Source organism: Lynx canadensis, chromosome D2 (genome assembly GCF_007474595.2).
Source record: "Lynx canadensis isolate LIC74 chromosome D2, mLynCan4.pri.v2, whole genome shotgun sequence".
NCBI classification, from domain to species: domain Eukaryota; kingdom Metazoa; phylum Chordata; class Mammalia; order Carnivora; family Felidae; genus Lynx; species Lynx canadensis.
Window position 1 is genome coordinate 4,576,593 of NC_044313.2, and position 23,216 is coordinate 4,599,808.

General features: G+C 57.1%; 1 protein-coding gene and 1 long non-coding RNA gene across 6 annotated transcripts in view; one reads left to right on the forward strand and one right to left on the reverse strand.

The window, feature by feature from the left end:
• PTPRE (protein tyrosine phosphatase receptor type E) overlaps positions 1 to 22,517 on the reverse strand; it is a 44,985-nt gene extending 22,468 nt beyond the window's left edge. For 2 of the 4 annotated variants that reach the window (XM_030334466.1, XM_030334465.1), the window contains exons 1-6: positions 15,828 to 16,228; positions 13,813 to 13,949; positions 8,042 to 8,132; positions 4,327 to 4,403; positions 3,389 to 3,425; positions 1,520 to 1,617 (exon numbers count right to left, since the gene is read on the reverse strand). In XM_030334466.1, coding sequence (XP_030190326.1) covers positions 1,520 to 1,617; positions 3,389 to 3,425; positions 4,327 to 4,403; positions 8,042 to 8,132; positions 13,813 to 13,949; positions 15,828 to 16,134 — 747 coding nt within the window. In that variant the 5' untranslated portion in view covers positions 16,135 to 16,228. Of the gene's footprint in view, positions 1 to 1,519; positions 1,618 to 3,388; positions 3,426 to 4,326; positions 4,404 to 8,041; positions 8,133 to 13,812; positions 13,950 to 15,827; positions 16,290 to 22,398 lie in introns of those variants that run through there. The other 2 variants (XM_030334467.1, XM_030334468.1) reach the window with 2 other exon arrangements.
• On the forward strand, positions 3,124 to 6,374 carry LOC115527077. 2 transcript variants are annotated; one of them, XR_003972837.1, is made up of 3 exons: positions 3,124 to 3,675; positions 4,480 to 5,602; positions 6,166 to 6,374. It is a non-coding gene; the product is annotated as an uncharacterized LOC115527077 (long non-coding RNA). The 2 variants fall into 2 exon arrangements; XR_003972838.1 differs by having other exon boundaries at positions 4,480 to 4,659; positions 5,404 to 6,374.
• Positions 22,518 to 23,216: the final 699 nt, after the last annotated feature.

Here is a 23,216-nt window from a genome sequence, read left to right on the forward strand (position 1 = left end):
AAACCCAGGCCCTGCTTTCAGCAGAGAAACCCTCCCCGGGCCGCCTGCCTCAGTCAGTCACCGGAGACCCCAGCCCGAGACCCCAGCCCAGTTCCCTGACCCATTGCCAGCGGTTCTGGGGGCACTCGAGGTGCGAGCCCAGCCGAGTACTCCTGGCTTTATGATCACCTCGCCCTGCCCCCGGAGCCTCTCTCGGGCTGGATTCGGTCAAGTTCCCTCCAGCCTTTCAGACATGGTGCCACTCCTGCCCCCACCCTGACCTACACCCAAGGGGGACTGCTCCTCCCTCTGGGGTCCCCTCCTTCCTGCTCTAGAAACCACCATCACACCTTGCTCTGCCTTATGCAATACGGGTCTGTGCCCCTTAGGTAAAAAGTCAATGGCTGGAAGGCAGGAGAATGGCTCCACGTGCCCCACCCCCCTTCCCCAGTGCCCCAGCCGCAGCCCCTGAAGCCCCACCCCCCCAGTGCCCCAGCCCCAGATGCCCCGCCCCTCCAGTGCCCCACCCCTTCCCAGTGCCCCAGATGCCCCGCCCCCTCCCAGTGCCCCAGCCCCTGAAGCCCTGCCCCCCCTCCCCGTGCCCCAGCCCCAGATGCCCCACCCCCCCAGTGCCCCAGCCCCAGATGCCCCACCCCCCCAGTGCCCCAGCCCCAGATGTCCCACCCCTTCCCAGTGCCCCAGATGCCCCGCCCCCTCCCAGTGCCCCAGCCCCAGCCCCTGAAGCCCCGCCCCCCCCAGTGCCCCAGGCCCAGGCCCCTAAGTCCTTGTCTGCCTGGCTCACTTGGCCCTCCCTGCTCATCAGCCCTTTACTCTCCGTTATTTTTTATGTCACCTCCTGACACAGTTTATGTTTATTTGCTTTCTGTTTGGCGCCTGCCCCTCCCAGCGGCACTTAAATCACAGGAGGCGGGGTTTGTGTGCTGCCCCCTGCACACTCCCCTGCGGCCGCCTGTCCCGCAGAGCAGACCAGGAGGAGTATCTGTCCCCTTAGGACGTGGATCCGCTTGACCTTCTTTATAGAGGCTTCAAGTTCCTCTGGTGTCCGTGCATTACGTTTTAAATTAGAAGTAGCTAATTAAATCCACATTCCTTCAATACACCTTGTGTTTCACATACAGTTCTCTAGTCTGGATAATAAGCAGGAAATCCACTTTTATTGGTCGGCCGAGGCCCACCGGAGCGTATGCCCAGCACGCTGAGCCTCTGAGTGCTGAGCCGCACACGGCCGGCACCGGAGAGCAGCCAGGCTGGGGCTGGGGTGGGGGGCTCTCGGCTGAAGAAAGAACTAACCCTGTGACATTTGCGTGTCGCCGTCTAGAGCAGTGAGATGCTTGGAACACAGAATATTTGTTTCGCGATAAAAATGCTGTGAGCCCCTTGTGTTTTTTTTTTTTTTTTTTTTTTGTCTTCTGCAGCGATAAGAAGGGAGAGGGATAGGAAAAGGATGTGGTGAGCACACCCCCAGCCAAGCCCCAGAAGCTTAAAGAGTAGAGTCTGTGAGTCAGAAGGCTGGGCTCACCTCCTTCCTTTCTTTCAGGTTCGTCAACATGACAATGGTTGCAGACTTCTGTTCCCAGATCATTCTCCAGAAGTCATTAACTGTCTCCTGTTTAGGGCCTGTATGCAGAGGAGGAGCCCAAAGTCAGACCCGAAGAGGGTCTCTGGCCCCTGTCACCCTGGCCTTGGGGCCCTGGGACCGGGCTCCTCCCAGGCACAGAAGGGCCGGCTGGCCCACCGGGAAGGGGTGCGGCCTCCCCGCCCCACCGCCCCACACCCCCGGCCACCCCCTGGGGCTGGGATGTCCTTGGGGAGGCACACAGCAGCGTCCAGGGGGTGACCCCATTCACAGGCAATCACGGGTATTCAGATGAGGCTCGGGTCTGAGCCTGCCTGTCCAGAGTGCCGTGCGGCCGCTCAGGGGGCCCCTCAAAGCCTCGGCACGCCAGCACCCGCTCCAGAACTGCACGAGGGTCTGTGTGTGCGCGACAGACAGACGCAGACAGAGACGCAGACGGGCCGCGGGCCGACCCACTCACCCTCCACGCCAACCCCCTTCCCTCATCTCTCAGCTGCCCTCGCAGCTGGCGATGATTCAGTGCCGTCCAGCGGGGTGTGGGCTGAGGTTCCTGGGGAGCGGTCTGAACCAAAGACAAAGCGTCCCCAGAAGAAAGTCCTCTGCCCTTCGCCCTCCTTCCGGCCTGAATGCAGACACAGTGCCTGGAGACGCAGCCATTTTGTGACCCTGAGGCAGACAGTGACATGCCACGGAGAGCGGAGCAGGAAGATCAAGAGGTCCCTCTCCTTTGAGCCACTGCCTGGGCCCCGGGCTGCCCCCCCTTCTTACGGGAGAGAGCCTCCTCTATCTGTGTCAGCTGATGTCTGTCGGGTTCTCTGACGCTGCACTCTGGGTGTATGCGTCTGTGTGCTTCCCTATTTCCTAAGAAGTGTACATTTTTAATAAGCTCTCAAGTGATTCCGACGTGCGCTGAATTTGGGGACCTGTTGTCGGAAAGACTGTCGCCTGCGAGGGAGGAAGCCCACGAAAGCCGCTGTGGGCTCCACGTCCCCAGCCACCTCTGGGCTGACGGATGGTAGGTCAGACCTCGTCCGTGCAAAGTGGATCGTGTGCGAGCTGAAGGGCGCGCGCGAGGCGCCCTGGGGGTTAAGGCCTTGATCTGATAAGCGACTCCCTCCCTTCCCCACCCGCCTGGAAACAACCACAACTGGGAGCCACACCCGAGCTCGGCCAGCTGAGAGAGGTTCAGGGTTGTCTAATGAAAGAATCAGCACGTTCAAATGATAACCGTTAACCTACTGGGTGCCCTGTCTTTGCACCATGCATGTGAGGGAACAGGCATGTGTCTGTCTGTCTGTCTGCCTACACGCATGCTTTGCGTGGATGTACGTCCAACGTGCCGGCTACACCTACACTTATAAGTGATGACACCCTCCCCTGGCTGCCCGACCGCGGAAGGGGGGCCTGGGCTCTCAGGGGCTCCAACTCGTCTGTTCTTTTGAAGCTCTGTTTGTACAACACGCTTCATCATCTCGTGGGGCAGAGCTTTGCGAACGAAGGCACAGAATGACCCGAGAAGGCTTGCTGAGAGGCAGATGTGAACGTAGCACGTCTGAGCAGCTCCCAGGACATGCTGACACTCGGGGTCAATGGAGCGCCAGCCTCGAATCGCAAGGCTCTGTGAGATTCGGGACACCCCTGCGTGGCCCGTGCTCAGGGACAGCTTGGACAGACTGCAAACAGGCAGCACAGACGGGGCGGTACAGGAAGCCCTGGGGAAGCCTCGGGATTCCTGGCAGCAGATAAGGACCAGGTAGCCTCCCGCGTCATGTTACCAAAATCCCGTTTTGAAAAGAACAGCAAGAAGCTTACCTTGAGCCGCTATGAATTTATTCTTCTCCTTGTAACCCTAGAAACATAAAATCAGGTTTGTAATTCTTCCTCGTTTTCTTGGCTGAAGGCATTTGCTGTTGTTGTTTGGAAAGTAACGCGTATCAACCACGAGAAAGTTGGAAAACACAGAAAGAAGAAGAAAACTCACTAGTCCTTTCGGAGCCAGTGCTACTTTTGTTGGCCCCGCCGTAGATTTTTCCTGTGAATACTTTCCCAGTCGCACACGCACACACACAAGCAGAAACACGTTCAGATACTTTTAACTGGTAAGTACAAATTCTCCTATGTTGTATGTTATGATAATTTTATAATTTATATTAACCGATATTTTAAGGTTCACTTAAGGTGAACGCTTAAATCTTTTTTCTTTATGTTTATTTTTGAGAGAGAGAGAGAGAGAGAGAGAGACAGAGAGAGGGAGAGAGATAGACTGTGACCTGGGGAGGGGCAGAGAGAAGAGAGAGACACAGAATCTGAAGCAGCCTCCAGGCTCTGAGCTGTCAGCACAGAGCTGGACGCGGGGCTCGAACTCACGAACTGTTACATCATGACTGGAGCCGAATTCGGGTGCTTAACCAACTGAGCCTCCCGGGCGCCCCAATTAAAATGAATTCTTAATCCATTGCATATGGTTTTACCATAGTTTGTTTAACTGCTCCCTCTTGTCCTATTTGGTCAGTAATGTAACGAATGCTGTAACAAACATCTTTGTGCTTATCTGTTTCTTGAAAATGAATCCCCGGACAGATGCTAATTCAAAAGCCCCGGGCGACTCTGTGCTCTCTGTGCTGTGGCCAAGCTGCCCAGGAAGGTTGTGACCCGGCCCCAGAGAGGAAAGTCACGATTCACACTGAGTCCCCAAATGGTGCAGGTGTGTGCATCAGGCCGGGCCGGGGACAGGAAAACGGCAGACTTACATCTATGTACGAAGCATTAATATAGTCTGAACAGGGGGCTCCATCCACTTGGCTCAGAATCACCCTGGAATGATCATCTGTTTAGAAGAAAACAAAAAACCATGATATCAGGATAAGGAAATCACACCTGCCATACGTTTCTTCCATCTACAGCATTAAACACGGCATCTGACACGACCGGGTCTTGCGTGGCGATCACCGGGACAGAGGACGCGTCCTTTTCAATGTCCTCATGAGACCCTCTGTGTCATGAGGATGGGAATACACCTGTTTCACTGAATGAGCACTGCATCTCAGCACTGAGGACAGTGCCCGGCCCTAACCAGGTGTCTGGTAAGACCTGTGGGCTGACAGCAGAGGCATGAATTTCAGCGTCCAGGAGTGGGGGCTGCTGGGCCTCACATAGAAACAGAACAGCAGCATGTGCTGGGGCCCCGCAGTGAGATCACCATATTCTCCGAAACCCCAGCTGGGCCCCCGTCTTAACAAGGCCCTTGCGCACTGAGGAGAGCCCCGGACGGAAGGGCTGGGGTCCACGCTCCCGGGCTTTCCAGGGAAGGGACAAGCCGACTCCACACCCCGATCCCCATCCTTCCAGTCGGCCCTAGGGCTGGAAGGTGGGCAGAACTCACGCTGACCTGAGCTGGGCCTGGCGGGCCACCTGCCTGGAAGATTCTGGCCTGTTGTACAAGCAACTCTCTAGTGAGGGGGCTGACCACAGAGAGCTCTGTGTGGGTGTGTGATGTGTGCTTCCTCTGTGTGGGGGCGGGTGGTGTGCAGGTGTGCGTGGCAGGTGGGGGTGCGGTGTGTGTTTCCTCTGTGTGAGTGGGTCTGGCGTGTATGTGTTTGTGGAGGGTGTGTGTGTGTGTGTGTGTGCGCACATTTGGGGAAGTTTCAACCAGGGCCCCCACTGTGACCTTGGTGGGTCCTTGTCACTCCTGCCTTCATGGCCCCTTCCTCCATAAAAGAAAAAAGTAAACATTTTATTTTACAACTGTGTTATTAGTTAGTATAAAGCTTACCGTAACCAGACTGGATTATGGTGTTGTTTTTGTTTTTGTTTTTCTGATTTTAAAGGAAATCAGATGGTGTCATGGGCCCTTCAAAGCGTCATGGCCCCGAGCCTGGGTCTCCTACTTCTAGCTGCACAACAGCTATCAGAAATACTGAGGATGGATGGCCAGACCGGGCCCAGGGCCAGGGTCAAGAGTCAAAGCTGCTCCCGGGGTGGTTCACACCACCCCGGGCACGGGGCTTGGGACAGAGTGAGCACTCTGTATGTATTTACTGCGTTCTATCGTCCTCCTTTGTCCTGCTTTACCCCCTGCTTGTCCCCACAGGTCTGAAACTGAGACGTGCGTGTTTGCGGGGTGGGTCTGCGGCAAAGGAGCTGTTGTCTTCCGCATTCTTGGAAGGCGCTGCTGACCTCAGACACCTGTTGACTAGACACGGTATCACTGGGCTCGATCTATCCTGCCCCCAGCAGCAGAGGCCACTGAGGCTTTCAGGGAAAGTCATGGCTCGTATGGGGCAGCCAGGGTGTCAAACCCCAAACGTACAGCCCGATGGCCTCCTCTACGACACCCTCCTGCTCGGGGGCTGACAGCCCTAAAGCAGATACGGCTCCGGCCGAGCATGTGTAAAGCCAGTTGAAAGTAATTTGGAACCGTTTATGCTTTGAGAACAGCTATAGAAAGCCGAGGGTAGAAAATAGCCTTCTGGTTAGATTTAGAACCTTGCAGTTTCGGAGAGCTTCCTGTCTTTTTATTCTGAAAGTCACACTTCACTCTCAAAACATTATATTTTGAAATTACTGGCTGTTGCTGTTTTTTTTTCCAGAGTAGAGGATGCTGTCTCCCTACCAGTCACCAAGCTTTTCCGAAGCCCAGCCTCATGGACAGGCCAGGCATCTTGTTCTCTGTCATCCAAGCTCCCTAGAGCCATTTCCATGCCTGGGTCGAGGGGTTTCTTAAAAATCTAGTAAATTTAGGGGTGCCTGAGTGGCTCAGTCGGTTAACCAGCAGACTCTTGATTTCAGCTCAGGTCATGATCTCACAGTTTGTGAGATTGAGCCCCACATCAGGCTCTGTACTGTCTGCTTGGGATTCTTTCTCTCTCTTTCTCTCTGCCCCTCCCCCGCTCGCTCATGAGCACTCTCTCGCTCTCTCTCGTTCTCTCTCTCTCTCTCTCAAAATAAATAAACTAACTTTCAAAGAATTTTAAATAAGGGTTTTAGTGAGTAAGAGGCAAATGGGGGCAGGACCCTAGAAAAGTGCTGGGGCTGGGTAGGTAGGTCCTCAACAGATACATTCAGTAAGTCAATGCATAAATTAAATTAATTAACGAAGCTAATTAGTCAAACTAATAGTAGATAATAATGCTAATTTGCAAATATCTCAATTTTTATTTGACACAAAATATTCCAAAGATCCCAAGCCTCCCCCCACGGTTCTCCTCTCCCTCGAGCTGCTCCAACCAAGCGGCTTGCCTCCCTCCTTCTCTGATAACCCACCCCAGATCCAGCAGTAAGCCCTCCCGATTGGACCCCCACTGCGTGTCCAGAGTCTAACCCTGGCCCAAGCCCCTCCTCACTGCACAGCTTCGTGTCCCATCTCCTTGCGGCTCCCTTGGCTGCCTACGCAAATATGTTTTAGCCGAAAGACTATTTGGTTAATTTCTCATCGTAGTTGGATCATAGTCTTATAGGGGCCTTTGGAAAAAAAAAAAAAAAAAAAAAAAAAGAGGTGTCAATCCTATGCTTGTAAAGTGCAAAAGAATTATTTCTATTAAGTGCTAAGAGTCCAGAGACCACACCAACTGGGCGGACCACAGCTTCTCGTGCCTCTGAAGAGACGGACTTAATTCCAATCCTAAAAATGCAACCAAGTGGACTGAGGCCCACTGCACAGGCTGGCTCCCTTGCTTCCACGGAGGCTCTGTCTGAGAACGGGGAGATTCTCTGGCCTGGGGCTCAGGATTTAAACCCTTCCTGGCTGCCTTTCTGTTAGCCTGATGGGCAAAGCCCACAAGAGGGGTCCAGCTGAACGAAGAATACTGCAACCCTCCTTGGCCAGCTGACAGCTTGGAACATTCAGGTTTGTCCTGGCACCAAGGTGGGCTGTGAAAGGCACCCCCGGGGCGAAGCCTGTCCAGCCACATCCCTGGACAGATCTGTCACCTCTCTGGCCCGACGGCCTCCCTGGACCCCGCACCCCGCAGCCCATGGCCCCGTTTAGCTGCTGGCGTTGCTAAGCCCTCCCACAAAACTGCCAAATCTCTGCACATTTCTCATTCTGTCATTTCTGCCCCTGGTCTGGGAGACCCACGGCTGGTGGCCGAGAGCACTGAGTCTGAGATACAGAGATGCCCAGGGCCACTGGCAGCACAAGACTGCGGCTCAGGACTGGGCCCAAGAGCGGGCCCCCGCCAGCCTGTGCGGGGGGCACTCCCCTGGGCCCCTGGGCAGCCCAGGTCTCAACATCGAGCACAGGCTTGGTGGCCAGACCCACGACAACAGAGGTGGCCTGAGCCCGCTGTGGGAGACGGCCACCTAGACCTCCTTGGACAAGCGCCAAGCAGTGGTGCTGGCCCGGGCCCTCGTCCTCGAGTCCCGGGACTGTTATACTGCCCGGACAGGCACAGTCCCCAGGAGCTAGAAAGGAATGTTGAGTTTACTCCACACGCTACCAATCATACAGAAAAAGTAAAGTCTTACTGGGAAGGATGTTGGGATATCTGTTTTTTTCTCTATTTTCTTCTTTATTGGCCAGTTCAAAAGTTCCTTGTATGTGTCCAGATGGCAACGACTAGAAGAAAATACACAGTTAGCACTAAACGTGATGAATCTGAACACAGCGTTTACGCCCACTTCGCTAACGGGTACAGGAATCAAGGAAACCCCGGCCGAGCAAACTACATGCAGTCCACTGCCCTCCCTGCCCGGCGAGCTGTGCCAGGGGCCGGGCAGACTCGTGAGGAAGACACAGGCCCGCCTGCCCTCAGGGCGCTCTCGCCAGCGGGCCAAGCGAGCTGTGGACGTGGTGACGACCCCACCGTTGGGCCCTCAGCTGCATGAAGGCGGGGACTTGTCTGTGCACTGTCACCAAAGCCCTGGGAGCCACAGGTCCTGCCCCGGAGCAGGGACTCCACGGATACTTACAGACTGAGCACAGGAGAACTCTGGAGCAGGAGAGGGCAGAGCAAGGGCACCTTGCGGAGGGGCTGTGGAGGCCAGCTGTGCCCGGGGGGCTGGGCTCGGGGATGGGCAGAGGATGTTCGAGGAGCTTAGATGTGGGCCTCCTGCTTGAGAGGCCGCGCGCGCTCGCGGGCCAGCGGGTAAGGTCCAGCTGGCCTCTTGTGGGAAGCGCGGACTCCAGCCCCAGCCTGGGTCAGCGCAAGATCCCCAGGGGTCCTGTGTGCGCACCTGGCTTCAGGAACTCTGCCCTATCCCCCCGCCGCCTCGGATGAAGACACCGAGGCGTGAGACGCAGCTAGCACCCTGTGACTGATGTGTGGCTCCGTGGACACGAACCCGGCTGACCCTGGGCTCCCTGACTTCTACTGATTCTAGGCATCCCCCCGCATTCGCTGGCTGCTGGGACGCCCTCCGCACGTAGGCAAGCCCTGTGCAGTGCACTGTGGGAAAGAGCCTTTTGAACCCCCCAGTTAACCTCAACGTTGACTGGACTGGGGAGGGGACACTGGAATTCGAGGAACGAGTGTCAATATTTACCAAGCCGCTGAGATGTGCCAGGCACTGGAGGAGAAGCGGGTCACCTGCCCCAGGCCATAACTCACCTATTACAAGAGGACACTAGAATCATCTGTTTTCCAGATGAGGAAACTGGCCCCCAAGGCTGCTGGAGATTTGTCCAGGTTCACCTGGCTGGCAAGCGGCAGGTACCGGGGGAGACCTTCAGTCTGGCCTGGAGCTGGCCACCGAGACTCCCCTTCTTCAAGTGTGAAGTCCCCGGAAGATGGGGACAGACCTCACAAGTGCTGAGCGGCCCTAGGCTTATTCACACCATGAGTCACGAGGGCCGGACTCACCGCCCACAGGTGCCCAGAGCCTCTCTCTTCTGGGGCGGGGGGCTTCTCCCTCACAGACTGAGCCCCTGCCAGCCAGTGAACTCTTTCTTTTGTTTTCAGTTCACCAAACTGGACGGCCACAGGCAGAGAGCCTGGTGGGTGCCTTGGGGTCAATGCCTTCTCTACCCAAAATTCCTGGTTCTTATCAAAGCTGTCTTGACACTGATTTTCTGGACCTAACCTAAACAGAGAATCTGTGGCAACATTCTACAGACTTCTCTCTTTCTATACTCGAAAGCTTTTTTGTCCTCACCCCTGAGAATAAAAATGAGGTATAATACTGTAATGGTGGGCGCATGATGTCATGCGTTTGTCTGAACCCACACAATGTACCACACTGGAACCCCAGCTCTGGACGTCGGTCAGTTAGTGACAATGAGTCAACATCAGTTCTCATTTGGAACACACGTAGGGCGTGAACACGGGACACTGTTGATTTGGGATACTGTGGGCTAAGGGGGAACGCTGTACTCTATGCCCAATCTTTCCCTAAGCCTAAAACGGCTCTAAAAATTAAAATCTATGCAAATGATTAATTGAAAAAGAAAAAAAGAACCCAAGAAACCTCCCTCTTCCTCGGAAGGTGGGGTGGCTACGGTGAGGTATGTGGGGAGGTTGGAGGGTTAGGTGTCGAGGGGGGACCCAGCTCTGCCCCACCCCCCCAGTGGCCTGAGACCCGGGATATGAAGTTGGGGTGGCGATACCGGCTTTTTGGGCTGCGCGGGGGGCCACTTGGGGTGAGGCCAGGTGCTCTGTGTAGAAGGCGTATCTCCGTCTCCAAGCGCACAGAATGACTGCCACCCCTCACTTTGTCCCGCTGTCAACCTGCCTGCAGACTCGAATCTCCGAGCTGCTCAGTGGGCACAGGGGAAACGGGGCAGCACCCGGGGAGGGCTCTGCCGCAACCGGGTCACCCCCACGGCGCTGAGCGGGAGCCGTGCAGGTAGTGATGGGTCAATAAATACCTGGCGATTGAATGTGCGATTACATAAATTGGCCGAACAGGGTCGGCTGGTGTGCTTGCTTCTGGAGGTGGGATTTCATCTCGGTGAGCACACACAGGCGCCACAGGTCACGTCCCTGCCCCTTCCTCCCTGCTCTGCAGTGCTGGGCAGGTGGTAGCCAATGAGAAGAACAGAGAGCAGCCGGGTGTGGGCTGGTCCAGCATGTTCCAGGGGTCGGTTCTGGCTCACGCCTCCCCTGCGCCTTTCTACAACACGCATGCTAGGGCTGGGGCAGGGCCCCTGAGCTGGACAGACTCTGTCTGGGGAGGGGGTGTTCCTGCCCTGAATGGCACTCACTGGCCGGGGTTTCACTGGGGGGCCTGGGAGAGCCTCGGCTGGGATGGCACTCTATCATGGTGGGCGGAGACTGTGAGACTGGATGTCCCCAGGAGTCGTCCTAAAAAGCATGGCAGCCCCAGACGCCTCTCCTGCAGACACTGGGCGAAGCTGGTCACGCATCTGCCTCTTTTACGTGTTCGGACAACCCTACGGGGACAGGCAGCGTCCTTCTGGTACAGGCGAGCGATCCGAGGCAGGCAGAGGTGGAATCAATGGACCAAGCAAGCGCCCCAGGCTGGTAAGAGGCAGGCCGGCCAGCATTCACGCCTCGACCATGCCACCGAAGTGACCCAGGGCCAAACTCCTTCAGCTCACGGATGCTCTGGGTCGGCAATACACAAACGTCCAAACTCGTTTTGAGACTTGTCCGTCCCTTTCATCGTCTCTGGGACTGGAACTCAGGACATCAGGCGAGGAGGAGGAAGAGGGGAACAGCTGTCTAACTCAAGCGGGGTCATCACAGAGCCAAGAGTGGGCGGGTCCTGGAAGTCTCCAGGGCGCTTAGGAGACAGAAGCCACACAAACACGGCTTGAGACACAGCCAGCTGAGGAGCGCATGGGTCAAGTGAAGCGTCCGACTTCGGCTCAGGTCGTGATCTCACGGACCGTGGGTTCAAGCCCCGTGTCAGTCTCTGTGCTGACAGCTCGGACCCTGGAGCCTGCTTCAGATTCTGTGTCTCCCTCTCTCCCTGCCCCTCCCCTGCCCGTGCTCTGTCTCTCATTCTCTCTCTCAAAAATAAAACAAACAAAAAAGACAGGGCCAGCTCTCACTGGTGAGAGCAACAAACTGGGGTTCAGAGACTACAAGCAGCTTGTCCTGGGTCCCCCAGCATCGGAACCAGATCCTCCTTCCCTCTGCATATCTACTCATCCTTCACTGCCCGGAGGCCTCCAGTGGGCAGCTGGGCAGGGCAGGGCAGGGCAGGAAGGGTGACGTACTTGCTTCGGGGGCAAAATCTGAAGTGGCACCATAAACCCAGGAATCAAGGTAAAATAATATCCAAATGCAACATTGAAAAAATTTTTAAATTCAAAATTGAGGCATGATGTCGAAAATACCAAACCTTCAAATAATGCCAGGATGGGTGACGGTGGGGTGACAACTCATGGTGGAGCCTGGGACCGCGGGAGAACTCAGTCGGAATGATCTTGTCTTCATTTACTATTTCGTTCGGCATGGATTGCCTGCATTAATTTTGATATTTTGGGGGCATCTGGGTGGCTCAGTTGGTTAAGCATCCGACTCAGGCTCAGGTCACGATCTCGTAGTTCATGAGTTTGAGCCCCGTGTCAGGCTCTGTGCAGACATGCAGACAGCACAGAGCCTGGATGGGATTCTCTCTCTCTCTCTCTCTCTCTCTCTGTCTCTGTCTCTGTCTCCCTTTCTCTCTGCCCCTTCCCCACTCTCTCTGTGTCTCAAAACAAACAAACAACACAAAAATTTTTTGATATTTTTGAATAATTGAAACACTATTTCTCCCGACTGAGCTGCTCATGCCTGGGGCAGGTGCGTCGCCTGCCTGACCCTACTTCCAGCCCTGCTGCGTTGGAGTCGCCCTCACTTTAGAGATCTCAGCGGAGCCGGCTGGTTCTGACTCACGGTCCTCCTGCTGGCAGAAGGCCGACACCCACGTCCACGCAGGGAAACCCAAGCACAAGGGGAAACAGGACAAGACAGGAGGGGACAAAGTCACACCGCTGCCAACTTGGGTAGTTGCTGTGAACACGGAGAATGAACTTCTCTCGCCAGGCTGACAGATTGCAAAACAATACTGCGTCGAGCTGTCTTTCAAGATGACCTAATTTCCCCAAAATAGAAGACACAGTTGGAAACAAAGGGAAGCAAGGCAAAGGCGGGCGAGGCTCATGTTAAAAAAATAAGCAAAGTACCGATGCCACGCTCCGTCACCTCCCGTGCCCTCGCGGGATGCTTCCGTGTGAAAAGCCACGCATCTGCTGGAGTGCTGTCTCTGGATTAAATAGCTACACCACACGCCGCTGGTTATGCGGCCCGCTGCCCAGAGCCCCTCTTAGACGGTGGAGGCGGCTGCCCAGACGTTGGCCCCTGTGCCAGGGCCCGGGGGGGGGGGCAGCAGGCTAAGCAAGGCGCGGTCAGCGTCACCGGCCTCTCTTTGGGGCTCAACACTGAGCACCCAGCTGCGTGTGACGTGAGCAAAAGACGCACAGAGCTCACGAGGAACATGGTCAGGGGTAAACACTGAACGGCTAGACCCCAGATGAGTGTCCCCGGTGTCTCTCTTACCTGCCCCCGCCTCCATGTGCCTCCCTCTCTTCCTCCCCCCACCCCCCAAATCTCTGTCTATCCAACGGAGTCACAATTCGCAAGACATTGACGAAAACTCGAATCGCACGAGGCGAGGCGTCACGGACGCACCTTCGTGGTTTTTGTGGAGAGCTGGGGGAATCGGCTTGCTCCCGTGGGGACCGTCACCGTTGGTTAAAGCCGTGCTAGTTGGCTGCTGCCGTTGCCAGGTCCGCAGAGGCGATTCACCCAGAACGGCAGTAGCTGGGTGATGCCAAGGAGAGGCTGGGGCACAGGTCGAACCGAAGCCCGTGGCCCCTCAAGCGGCCCCACGGCTGTTTAAGTCATGCCACGAGGGTGGTTCGCAAGAGGGACGTTTCCTTCACCCGCGAGATGCACGAGGTCGCCAAGGCCCGTTAGAAGGTGGGGGGGGGGGGGTCCACCGCTTTCCACACAGAACTGTCACCCTACCGCCCGCTCGGGCCCTGGTCTTCCACATCAGGGAGACCACCATGTCCCTATCACGCTAGATTTTGGGACTTGGCACTCAGAGTGTCTGCGCTGGAAGAGGCCTTCGGGAGCCTCTCGCTTGACCGTCTCATCTTACAAATGAGCAACGAGGGGCGTGCGTGGACCTCGCAGGAGAAGCCAGGCGTCCAGAAACCCCTCTGGGACAGTGTGGTGACCCACGCGAGTGTATGCGGTCTTTGGGACGATGTGCCCTGAAATGCGGTGCCGCGTTTCCCAGGCCCCGACCCCACGACAAGAACAGCAAGGAACCTCCAAACTCACGTTGAACTCCTCCCGAAAGCGCTTGCAGTCATCCGCCGACCGGACGCGGATCTCCTCCTCCAGGTGCGCCACGGGGATGGGGAAGTACTTCTTGGGCCCGGAGGGGGACCTGCTGAGAAGCATCACTCTTTGCTGCTCTGTGGGACCAGAAGACACATGGGGGCCACTCAGCCAGGTTTCCGGATGGCTGACTCATGAACCGGACGGACCGACGGCACCCCGGAGGAATGACACAGCCAGAGGGTGGACGGTGCTCTCCGAGCGGGGCCCCGCGCAGCTGAGCGCAGAGGTCTGCCCCCTGCGATAACATGCACACCAGAGGGGCGTCCCTCTGGCCGGTGTGACCTACTCTCACCAACCACAGTCACCTCATCTTCCAGCTCAGCCCCCAGCCCCCGCTCCCTCCACCAAGGATCCGGGCACTCTCACACTCCAACTCACTTTTCCAGGCTTGAAATAGGGAGAAACGATTGCACGCTAATCCATACGGAAGAGTAACTTTGGTTCAGGTGGGAAAGACAGGGAATCGGTTAGGATAGGCATCTCCCTCAGCCCTGTCTTCCTTGTGACAAATAGACTGCTTGCTGAAACACCACAAGCTCCACAAGTAGTAAGAGAAACCCTCCTGGGGGCTCCTGGGTGGCTCAGTCAGTTAAGCATCTGACTTCGACTCAGGTCATGATCTCGTGGTTCGTGGGTTCGAGCCCCGCGTCGGGCTCTGTGCTGACGGCTCAGAGCCTGGAGCCTGCTTCGGATTCTGGGTCTCCCTCTCTCTCTGCCCCTCCCCCCTCAAATAAATAAATGTTTAAAGAGAGAGAGAGAGAGAGAGAGAGAAACCATCCCTGCTTTGCGGGGAGTGGGCAGGGAGGCACTGACAACGAGGACGGGCCTCAGGAGAGATCCTTCCATCAACTCAGAGTGAGACAAAAGGAGAGATCGCTGGCAGGGGCTTCTCTTCCTGCAACGTGACTGATACTCTTGACAAAGTCCACATGAACACTCTGCTGTCACTCCTGCAAAGGGCCTGTCCCCACCTGCAGAGCCTTTCTGAAGCCCAGCCAAGAACTCCTCGCAGGGCTCGCTCCTCTGAGAGCAGACGCGTCAGAGTGAGTCTGGCTGGGCCTCTGGGCCTCGCCGGCCACACCTTCTTCCCTCCCTTTCAGGGCTGTTGAAACGTGCAGGGAGCGAGCTGGGGCAGGAAGGAGGCGCCCGCAGGCCACAGCAGCACCGAACGAGGTTCTCGGTGACGTTCAGGTCCCGCCAGCACCCCAGGACTGCCCTCCAGCCCCTTGCTGGGTCCTTTGGGGCTGACGTTCTTTTTTATTATCTGGGGGCCGATTCTGCAATTCTGTTTGAAGGCTGACGGTATGTTTGCTCCCCCAAACCATGGAACTATTAGGTAGCAAGCTGACTAGAGGAAGTTACAGTCACTGGTGTGAACCAATCATTCTGAAAGTCTCTGCCTCACAGAACTTTCTCAGCCACCTGCACTTGTGGGCAAAAGAAACAGTGTGCCTTGTAAGTAGCATTGAGGCACGGAACTGAGCCCAGAGCCCGAAAGACAAGGCTGGGAATGCCCTCCACGGGGACCATCCCTGCCTCACACGTTGGCGGATCAGCTCTCTTCCAGCGTCAAGATCCGAAGACGGTGCGAATTTCAGGGGAGCCCTTTAGAGCATGAACCAGGCTGTCTCATCCTAGGGTGATTTTAAAGGGCTTCCTGAAAACTGTCACACGTCAAAACCCTGTCAACAGGACAGGATGTGAACAGCGTTCCCAACAAAGCCACAAACGGAAAGTCTCCAATGTCTGTTTCATAGCCGAGGGAAAGGAGAAAAGTTTTGAAACGGTAACATTCTACCATCGCAAACGCCAGCATTACACCAGGTAAAGGGAGACCCAAGTCTCAAAGGCGAAGGGGTTTAATGTTGCAAATAAGAGGCGGACGACAGCCCCCAGCAAACCCTCCCGGCGCCCCCCCCCCCCCCCGCCGGCCCCCCGGCCCCGCAGGGTACCTTGTTCTTCCAGGATTCCGTTGGGCACCTTCTTGTCATTGGCGCTGACCACGGCTTTCCTCTGCTTCCTGAACCTTCGAGACACAGACTGGTTAGCCTCGGGCACAGGGAAGGTCCCCGGGACGCGGGGCTCTTGCGCAAGGATACCCACCAGGTGAGCCTGGAGAAGCTCTTCCTGCCGCTCATGGCTGGACCCTGCCACGCCGGCCCCGGGTCGCCAGCCCCGCTCGTCCCCGGCCCCTCCGGTCCCCAGCCCTGCCGCCCTCTGCCTGGGCCCACACCCACAGTGCGGCCTGGAGGAGATCATTTCCTCATCAGAGCTGGTCGGGGCAAGTCCGCCCGCGCCCCGGGGACACTCCTACCTGAAGAAGTAGGCGGCGAGGAGGAGGGAGACGACTAACAGCAGCAGAGGCAGCAGCAGCCAGGCCAGCAGGGGCTGGGACGCGCGGGGGTCCGGAGGGCCTGCGGGCAGAGCCGGTCCCCATCACGATGGGACTCAGACGAAGGGGAAAGGGGGTTTGGGCGAGGAAGGAGCCCCAGCACCAGACCACGCTTCCCCGTCGGCAAAGCAGGCCACCGCCCGGTGCCTTGTGCTCTCACCACTGATGAGATGAGACACGGGGGACAGAGCGTGAACTGAGGGGCCGGTGACTTTGACCCTGGTGAGGGCCGAGGGGCAGTGAAGGCGCGACAGGGAGCTCCCCGCCCCCCTCACGGAACCTGTTTCCCCGGGGTCCGGGGCACCAGGGAGGTGGAAGAGGGTGGAGGGTCAGATGCCCTGCTGTTCTGGGGACAGCGTGGGGAGCTGCCAGGGCCAGGCAGGAGCTCAGGGCAATGGGGGTGCGGCCTGGCCCGTGGGCTGGGTGGAGGTCTGTGGCCAGGCCACGACCAGGTCCCCTGAAGCTTCGAGCTCCCGATCCTACGGGTCCAGGCTGACTTTCCTCATTCAGAAGGACCCACATCCCTGGACCAGGGGCAGCTGTCTTGGGCTGCCCAGGACCTGCCCAGTAAGCCCAGATTCTGAGGGGGCTCTGACAGGCTGGCTGTTCTGACTTAGCCCCTGCCTCCCCAGACTCCCACTCACCAAAATGTCCCCACCCCCAGGGAGATCGCGAATGCCCCCTCCTCCAGGAAGCCTGCTTGGCTCCCCTTCTGCGGATCCCAGAGAGTCTCTGTATGCCTCCAAGCACAGACCCTACTCTCTCGGAATGAACAGACCCTGGGGGCGACCGCCTTCCCTCTGAGTCAGTGGACGCTCCTCAAAGACAACAATGGTCCTCCCATAGCTTTGTGTCCTCCCATAGCTCAGCCCAGCGGGGGCACCGCGGTCCTGCAGCTTCCCTCCCTGGCACCCCGTCCTCGTGTATCCTAAAGGTCCCTCCCACCCCCATCCGGGTTGTAAGCAACTCCCCCCTCCGGGGCCTCACACTGGCTCTGGCACCCGTCAGTGGCCAAGGCACGTATTTCTAATAAACGCCCGTTTTTACTGATTCGAGTGACCGTCTGATGTAGAGGTGCACTGACTGAGAGACACCTGGTCTGGGATGAGGTGGCCCCGGATGCCAGAAGCCTGGCCAAACAAGACGCCCTCCTTCCAGGCTGAGCCAATGCCTCTCCCATCTGGCCAGGGACCTCCCAAGTCAAGTTGTAGGGCAAAGCCAGGGCGACACCAGGCAGAGCCTCTAAGAGCGTGTGCCCCAGTCCCTCTCCCCTGGCCCTACCTGCTGCAGAGCTCCCCTGGGGAGCTGACCCGGTGGGGGGAGTGTTTGGGGGGGGGAGCTTCTACACTCGCCCACCCACGGAGGCCCCGCCCTGCTCTGCCAGGCCCTTGCAGCAAACTCAAGGCCGGGCTGGTGGGGAGATGCCTGACCCCGGGGGGCGGCGGGGGCCTGGGTGTTCCACTCCCCGACTGGGGTCCATCCCTGCCCTGCCAAATGCAACCACAGGGCACAGGCGGGTGCCCTTCTCTCGCCCCCCACTTCTGCATTTGCGCAGACCTCGGCTGCCCCAGGCCAGCGTCCATCTTGGCAGTGACCGAGTGGTGAGCAGCCCGGTCCGAGGGCTGGTTGCACCTGGCTGAGGGTGTGGGCACTACCCGGAGCCTTGACGGGCACCTGGGCCACAGACAGCCCATCTCTGGGGGGCCTCATCAGGAGGCTCCAGGGTCCAGCCTCCAGGCTCAGAGGCTACAGTTACAGATGTGGGCTTTCCACAGTGTGCTCTTGAGGACCAGGCTGAATGACTCGAGGCCCCAGCGCAGGGCCGTGTGCATGGGCAGAATCGGGACAAATGTCAGCAGCTGCCTCTGTTCTCGGGGTGCGGGGGGGGGAGGGGGCAGAGAACAGGTAAGATCACTCAGGGGCCGGCAGGCCTGGCGGGGCTGGGAGAACTGGGGAGTCCGTGCCCCGTCTGCAGGGGCGGCCCCGCTGAGGTCAAGCGGAAGGTGGGCCCCCCACACCGACCAGTTCTCCCGGCTTTGCCAAAAAGAAGAAACTCGTAGCTATTGTAAAACGTATCTGATTTTTAAATTCTGATAAGTAATTCAACCTAAATGCCATTTTGTAAAACAAAATGGTCCAGAAAAAAAGCTCTGCGGGCTGGGCCGTGTCCCCTAGGCCAAGCGGAGTGTGAAAACACAGCAACGGCAACAAAAACGGACGCCGTCCTCTATGGGGCCGGCTCCGTGGCTCGGCCCTGTCGCGCGGTCGTCTGTCTTGGCGAGCCTCTGGGTCAGCACACGCCGGCCTCTTCATCCTGCTTAACGGCTGCTTAGACTTCCACTTTCTGAACAACCCGAGATTTCGACGGACATTTAGGTTCTTTCCAGCTTTTTTTTTTTTTTTCTGTTACTTACGATTTTACATCGTGTATCTTTCTCCCCGGGTATCTTAAAAGTGCTTCCGTAGAAAGCTCCAGAAGGACACTTTGTGCGTCAGTGGGCACACACATTAAATCGTCATAGAAACTGCCAAGTTGCCCCCTGCGAAGTTTCCAGCGTCCGTGCTTACCTAGACTGGATGACGGAGCTGGTCCCCCCTGGCTGTGAGCAATCCTTTTAAATTTTGCCAAACAGCTAAATAAAATAATACCACTGCAACCTGCCTTTCCCTACTTTCTACAGAGGAAAGCATCATTTCGTGATTAATAAAACGATCAACTGGATATTTGCACGTTGCTTGGTCATATATGTTTGCTTTGCCACTTTCCTACTGGGCTGTCTTTTTCTTCTATCAATTTCTTCCTACTAATTTCTTTCTGTTAATTTTTAGGAAGCCTTCCTGTAATACGGACAACAGCATTTAATTGTACTGTTTGTGAGTATTTACCTTCAACTCCTGCGTAAAGGAATGTCTCTTGATGATTATTTGATACATTTTGTTCAAGGAACAAAAACAGGGCTTCCGGTTATTGGCACCCTGTGACAGTGTGCTGTGATCCCACCAGATGATCCTTCTTTCAGGGAACAAAGTTCCAAAGGGCACTTCCCGCGGGTCAGGCTCCCGTCTGGAATTCTAGGCCAGTGGAGCCCGTCCACCTGCTGTCACCGAGACCTTGAACTGGAGCCAGCGTGGACTTGCCTCCTGGTTGTGTGACCAGCCGCCACTGCCAAAGCCGTGAAGCCCCGGGCAGAAAGTGTAACAAGCCGCGAGGGACACATCTGTTCTCAGGGGCACGAGGTCGCTTCCCTGTCCCCGAGAGGAGCGCCTGACACCCACAGCCACCTTACTGGCCAACCGTTTTCTTTCCAAGTGAAGCGAAGAGGCCCAGGGGTGAGGCTGAGTCACCCTGACGGTGCCCTGGGTGCCAGCTGCAGAAACGCCCACGCAGCTCTCATCTGGCTTCTCCGCTTTGGGGCAAACGATGCTCTGCCCGGTAGAATCGGGACACACCGTCCTCGGGGCAGGTCTGCAGGGTCCCAGGCTGTGGAACAGCACCAGGGACCCAGCACCCAGGGGCCCTGCTTGAGATGAGGACAGTGACACGGGCCACCTGGGTGGCTCAGTTGGTGAAGCATCCAACTTCGGCTCAGGTCATGATCTCGCGGTCTGCGAGTTTGAGCCCCGCGTCGGGCTCTGTGCTGACAGCTCGGAGCCTGGAGCCTGCTTGGGATTCTGTGTCCCCGCCTCTCTCTGCCCCTCCCCCGCTCGCCCTCTGTGTGTGTCTCTCTCTTTCTCAAAAATAAATACATATTTTAAAACATGTGAAAAACGTACATGAGGACAATAACAAATGCAGCTTCGATCTGCTAGGGGCTCCTGTCTTTCCTGTTTTGCAGTTCTGGATTTCTCCGGCTGGCAATGTGAGGACAGGGCTGCTCCGGCCGTCCTCTCTGGGATCTGGCACCAGTGACTTGAGCCCTACTCCGCCCTTCTCTTGGGGGCCAAGGGTGCATTTGTAGGTCACGGGTCTGGGCTCAGAAAATCACGTAAGGCCCTTGAGCTGCATGGGGGTTGAGTCCCTGATCCCAGCCCGAATGGGGCACTTCTAATTATCTCACTCAAGCTTTTTCTTCTGGAAGGAAGTTGGTAATTTTTGTTTACCCAGCGCCTTGTGACAATCAAGTGTGATGCTGAATGCCAACCTAGCTGAGCCACGGGGTTTCAGATACGTGGTCCAACGGGTGCTGTTAGGATGAGATTCAGCATTTAGATTGGTAGTCTCTGAAAAGATTACACGCCTCCCCACGCTCCACTGTGGGTGGGCCTCACCCAATCAGTCGAAGGCCTGCAGAGACCAAAAAGGCTGGGCCTTTTGTGAGTAACAGGGAATCCTTCCTCCCTCACTGCCTTCCAACTGGGACATCACTCTTTCCGGTTCTGCAGCTGCAGCCTGCCGGCCTTCGAGCTCAAACCGGCTCCCTGGCCCTGCGGATTTTGGACTCAACAACCCTAACAGTCCTGTGACCCTGTTCCTTATAATAAATATAAATACAGACATAGATACAGATACAGATATAAATGAAAGTATAAGCACATGTCTTACTGATTCTGTTTCTCTGGAGAACACTAACCGATACACCAAGTGATGCCTTATCCGAGATGCCTTGAGTTTTATGCCTGGGAGTCTTGGGGGATGGACAGGGAAGGGACAGGGCAGGCGTGTAGGGACTGGCAACAGGCCGTGATACCGACTCAAGGGACCAGGCCTTGCTGGTTACGGGCTCCTACTAAGCCGGCCAGGGGACAGAGCTGGCAGCTACAGACGGCCTCTGGTCTCCCAGGGAGGCGTGTGGGGTTGCCCAGGGAGTCCGGGCCTAGTCCTTGGGGACCCTGAACTCATCAGTTGGGCACACATCCAAGAAAGAGATATCAAGGGACATTGAAAGGCCGCGTTTCCGGGCTGTAAGCGACTGGCGGGGTGACGGGCCTCCCCCGACACATTGTCCAGCCATCCACAGCAGTGGCCCACGTAGACGAGCCTCCGTACCCAGCTCGGCGGTCTCGTTAATGCCCACAGCGTTGCGAAAAGGAGGCACTGTTATTACCTCCGACTCACAGATGGGGATACTGAGACCCGAAGAGGTTCAGGAACTTACTCCAGGTCACCTGGCCAGGTCAGCGGGAGCCGAACAAGGGTCACGTGATTCAAGAGCCCCTGCTCTCTCTGCCGCTTCTCCTCCCCTTCCCGTCAGCTTCGCACGGCCTTTAGTTCAACTCCGTGACGCCAAATCTACATTCCACAGAACCCACCCGTTTTAAGCAGCAGATCCAATGATTTTTAGTTAATTCCTAGTTGTGCCACTGCCACCACAATCCAGTTTTAGAATCTTCCCGTCCACCTTTCGTCCACCTGAGGTCACCTGGCCTTTGCCACCCCCCCCCCCCGCCCCCACCAGCCCGGCCAAGCACTCAGGTACCTTCTCCTCCGTCACCCTGACTATTCCGGGCATTTCCTATCAAGGGAGATCACACAACACGTGGTCTCGTGTCTGGCTTCTTCCACTGAGGCGGGAGCGTGGAGCGGTGACCCCCACGTATCTGCCACCGACTTTCTGATGGGGACCAGGCGGCTGGGTCGGCCTATGGCCCCGCCTACCTCCTGCTCCCCAGGGGCTCTTTCTCAAGCGGCTCCCGGAGGGAGGGTTGCCTCCCTCGGAAGGACTTCAACATGCATCCCTAGACACGCGTGGACTCTTCTTTTAAAAACGTGCCTCCAGCCAAGGTACCAACATCATGCCTGAAAGGACTCACACTGATTTCTTGACTGGATCAACTGCCATGTCAGTGCCTAACTATCCCCTAGGCACTCGTCCACGTCCACATTTGTTGAGGATCGCTTGAATCGGCTCCCCACGGCGGGGTCGGGGCTGCGAACCCCTGCTCCCCCGCTTCCCGCCGAAGCCGATTCCGACTCTGAGCACGGGGTGGTGTTTGCCGCCCCCCGAATGCTAAGCTTTGTTCTGGTCAAATTCCCAACAACTGGCTCGTGCGGCCAGCCTGCTTTTGAGAGGCGTTCCGTGTTCGATGCTCCTTCTCCTCCCCCAGCGGGGTCATCACCCCCGGTCTTGAGACCCTACCAGGAGGGTGGGGGATGGCAAGGGCAGGTGAGCGGCAGGCAGCCGGGTCCTCACCTGCGGTCGTAGAGGTCGAGTTGCTCTCCGCTGGGGTGGTCTCGTTGCCCTTGAGAGCCTTGGCGAAAGGCAGGCTAACACCTGCCAGGAGGAGCAGACAGAAGGGCTCCATGGCGAACCTGCAGGAAGCAGGGACAGGCTCAGAGTGCTCCCCGCCATGCGCCTGGGGCTGCCCCTCCTCCCCCCTGCCCCAGCCCAGGAGGGAACCTCACGTAAAACAGGGCGGGGGGCGGGGGGAGGCGAACAAGGATGTGGAGGAACCGGGAGAGGAAAAACCCTGAGCACACAAACAAGGAGATCTACGATTCTGAGCGGCAGCCTCACGGACACTCAGCGAGGCCCCTGACCCGTTGCTTCTAGGTCGTCGCACGGTCAGGGCACCTGGGTGGCTCTGGTTCCTGATTCTGGCTCAGGTCACGATCTCTCGGTTTGCGGGTTCGAGCCCCGCGTCGGGCTGTGCGCTGACAGCTCGGAGCCCGGAGCCTGCTTCGGATTCTGTGTCTCCCTCTCTCTCTGCCCCTCCCCGCTCTCTCTGCACTCCCTCCCTCTCCCTCTCCGACCCCCTCAAAATAAAGAAACTTGAAAGAATAAATTGCCCCACGGCAATGATTTGTTCAACATTTGGGGAACGTGGGAACATTCTCTCGTGTCCGCTGTGACACAGGTTAGGGTTTCCATTTGCATCATGAGAGCCCAGAGAAGAGCAGCTCCTGGGGAACAATCTTGGGCTCAGGAGTTAGGCTACCCGGCGTGTGGTCACAGGGCCAGGGGCAGGGGGTTGGGGGTCCAGCCCACCCGCACAGGGTCCACCTCTGCTG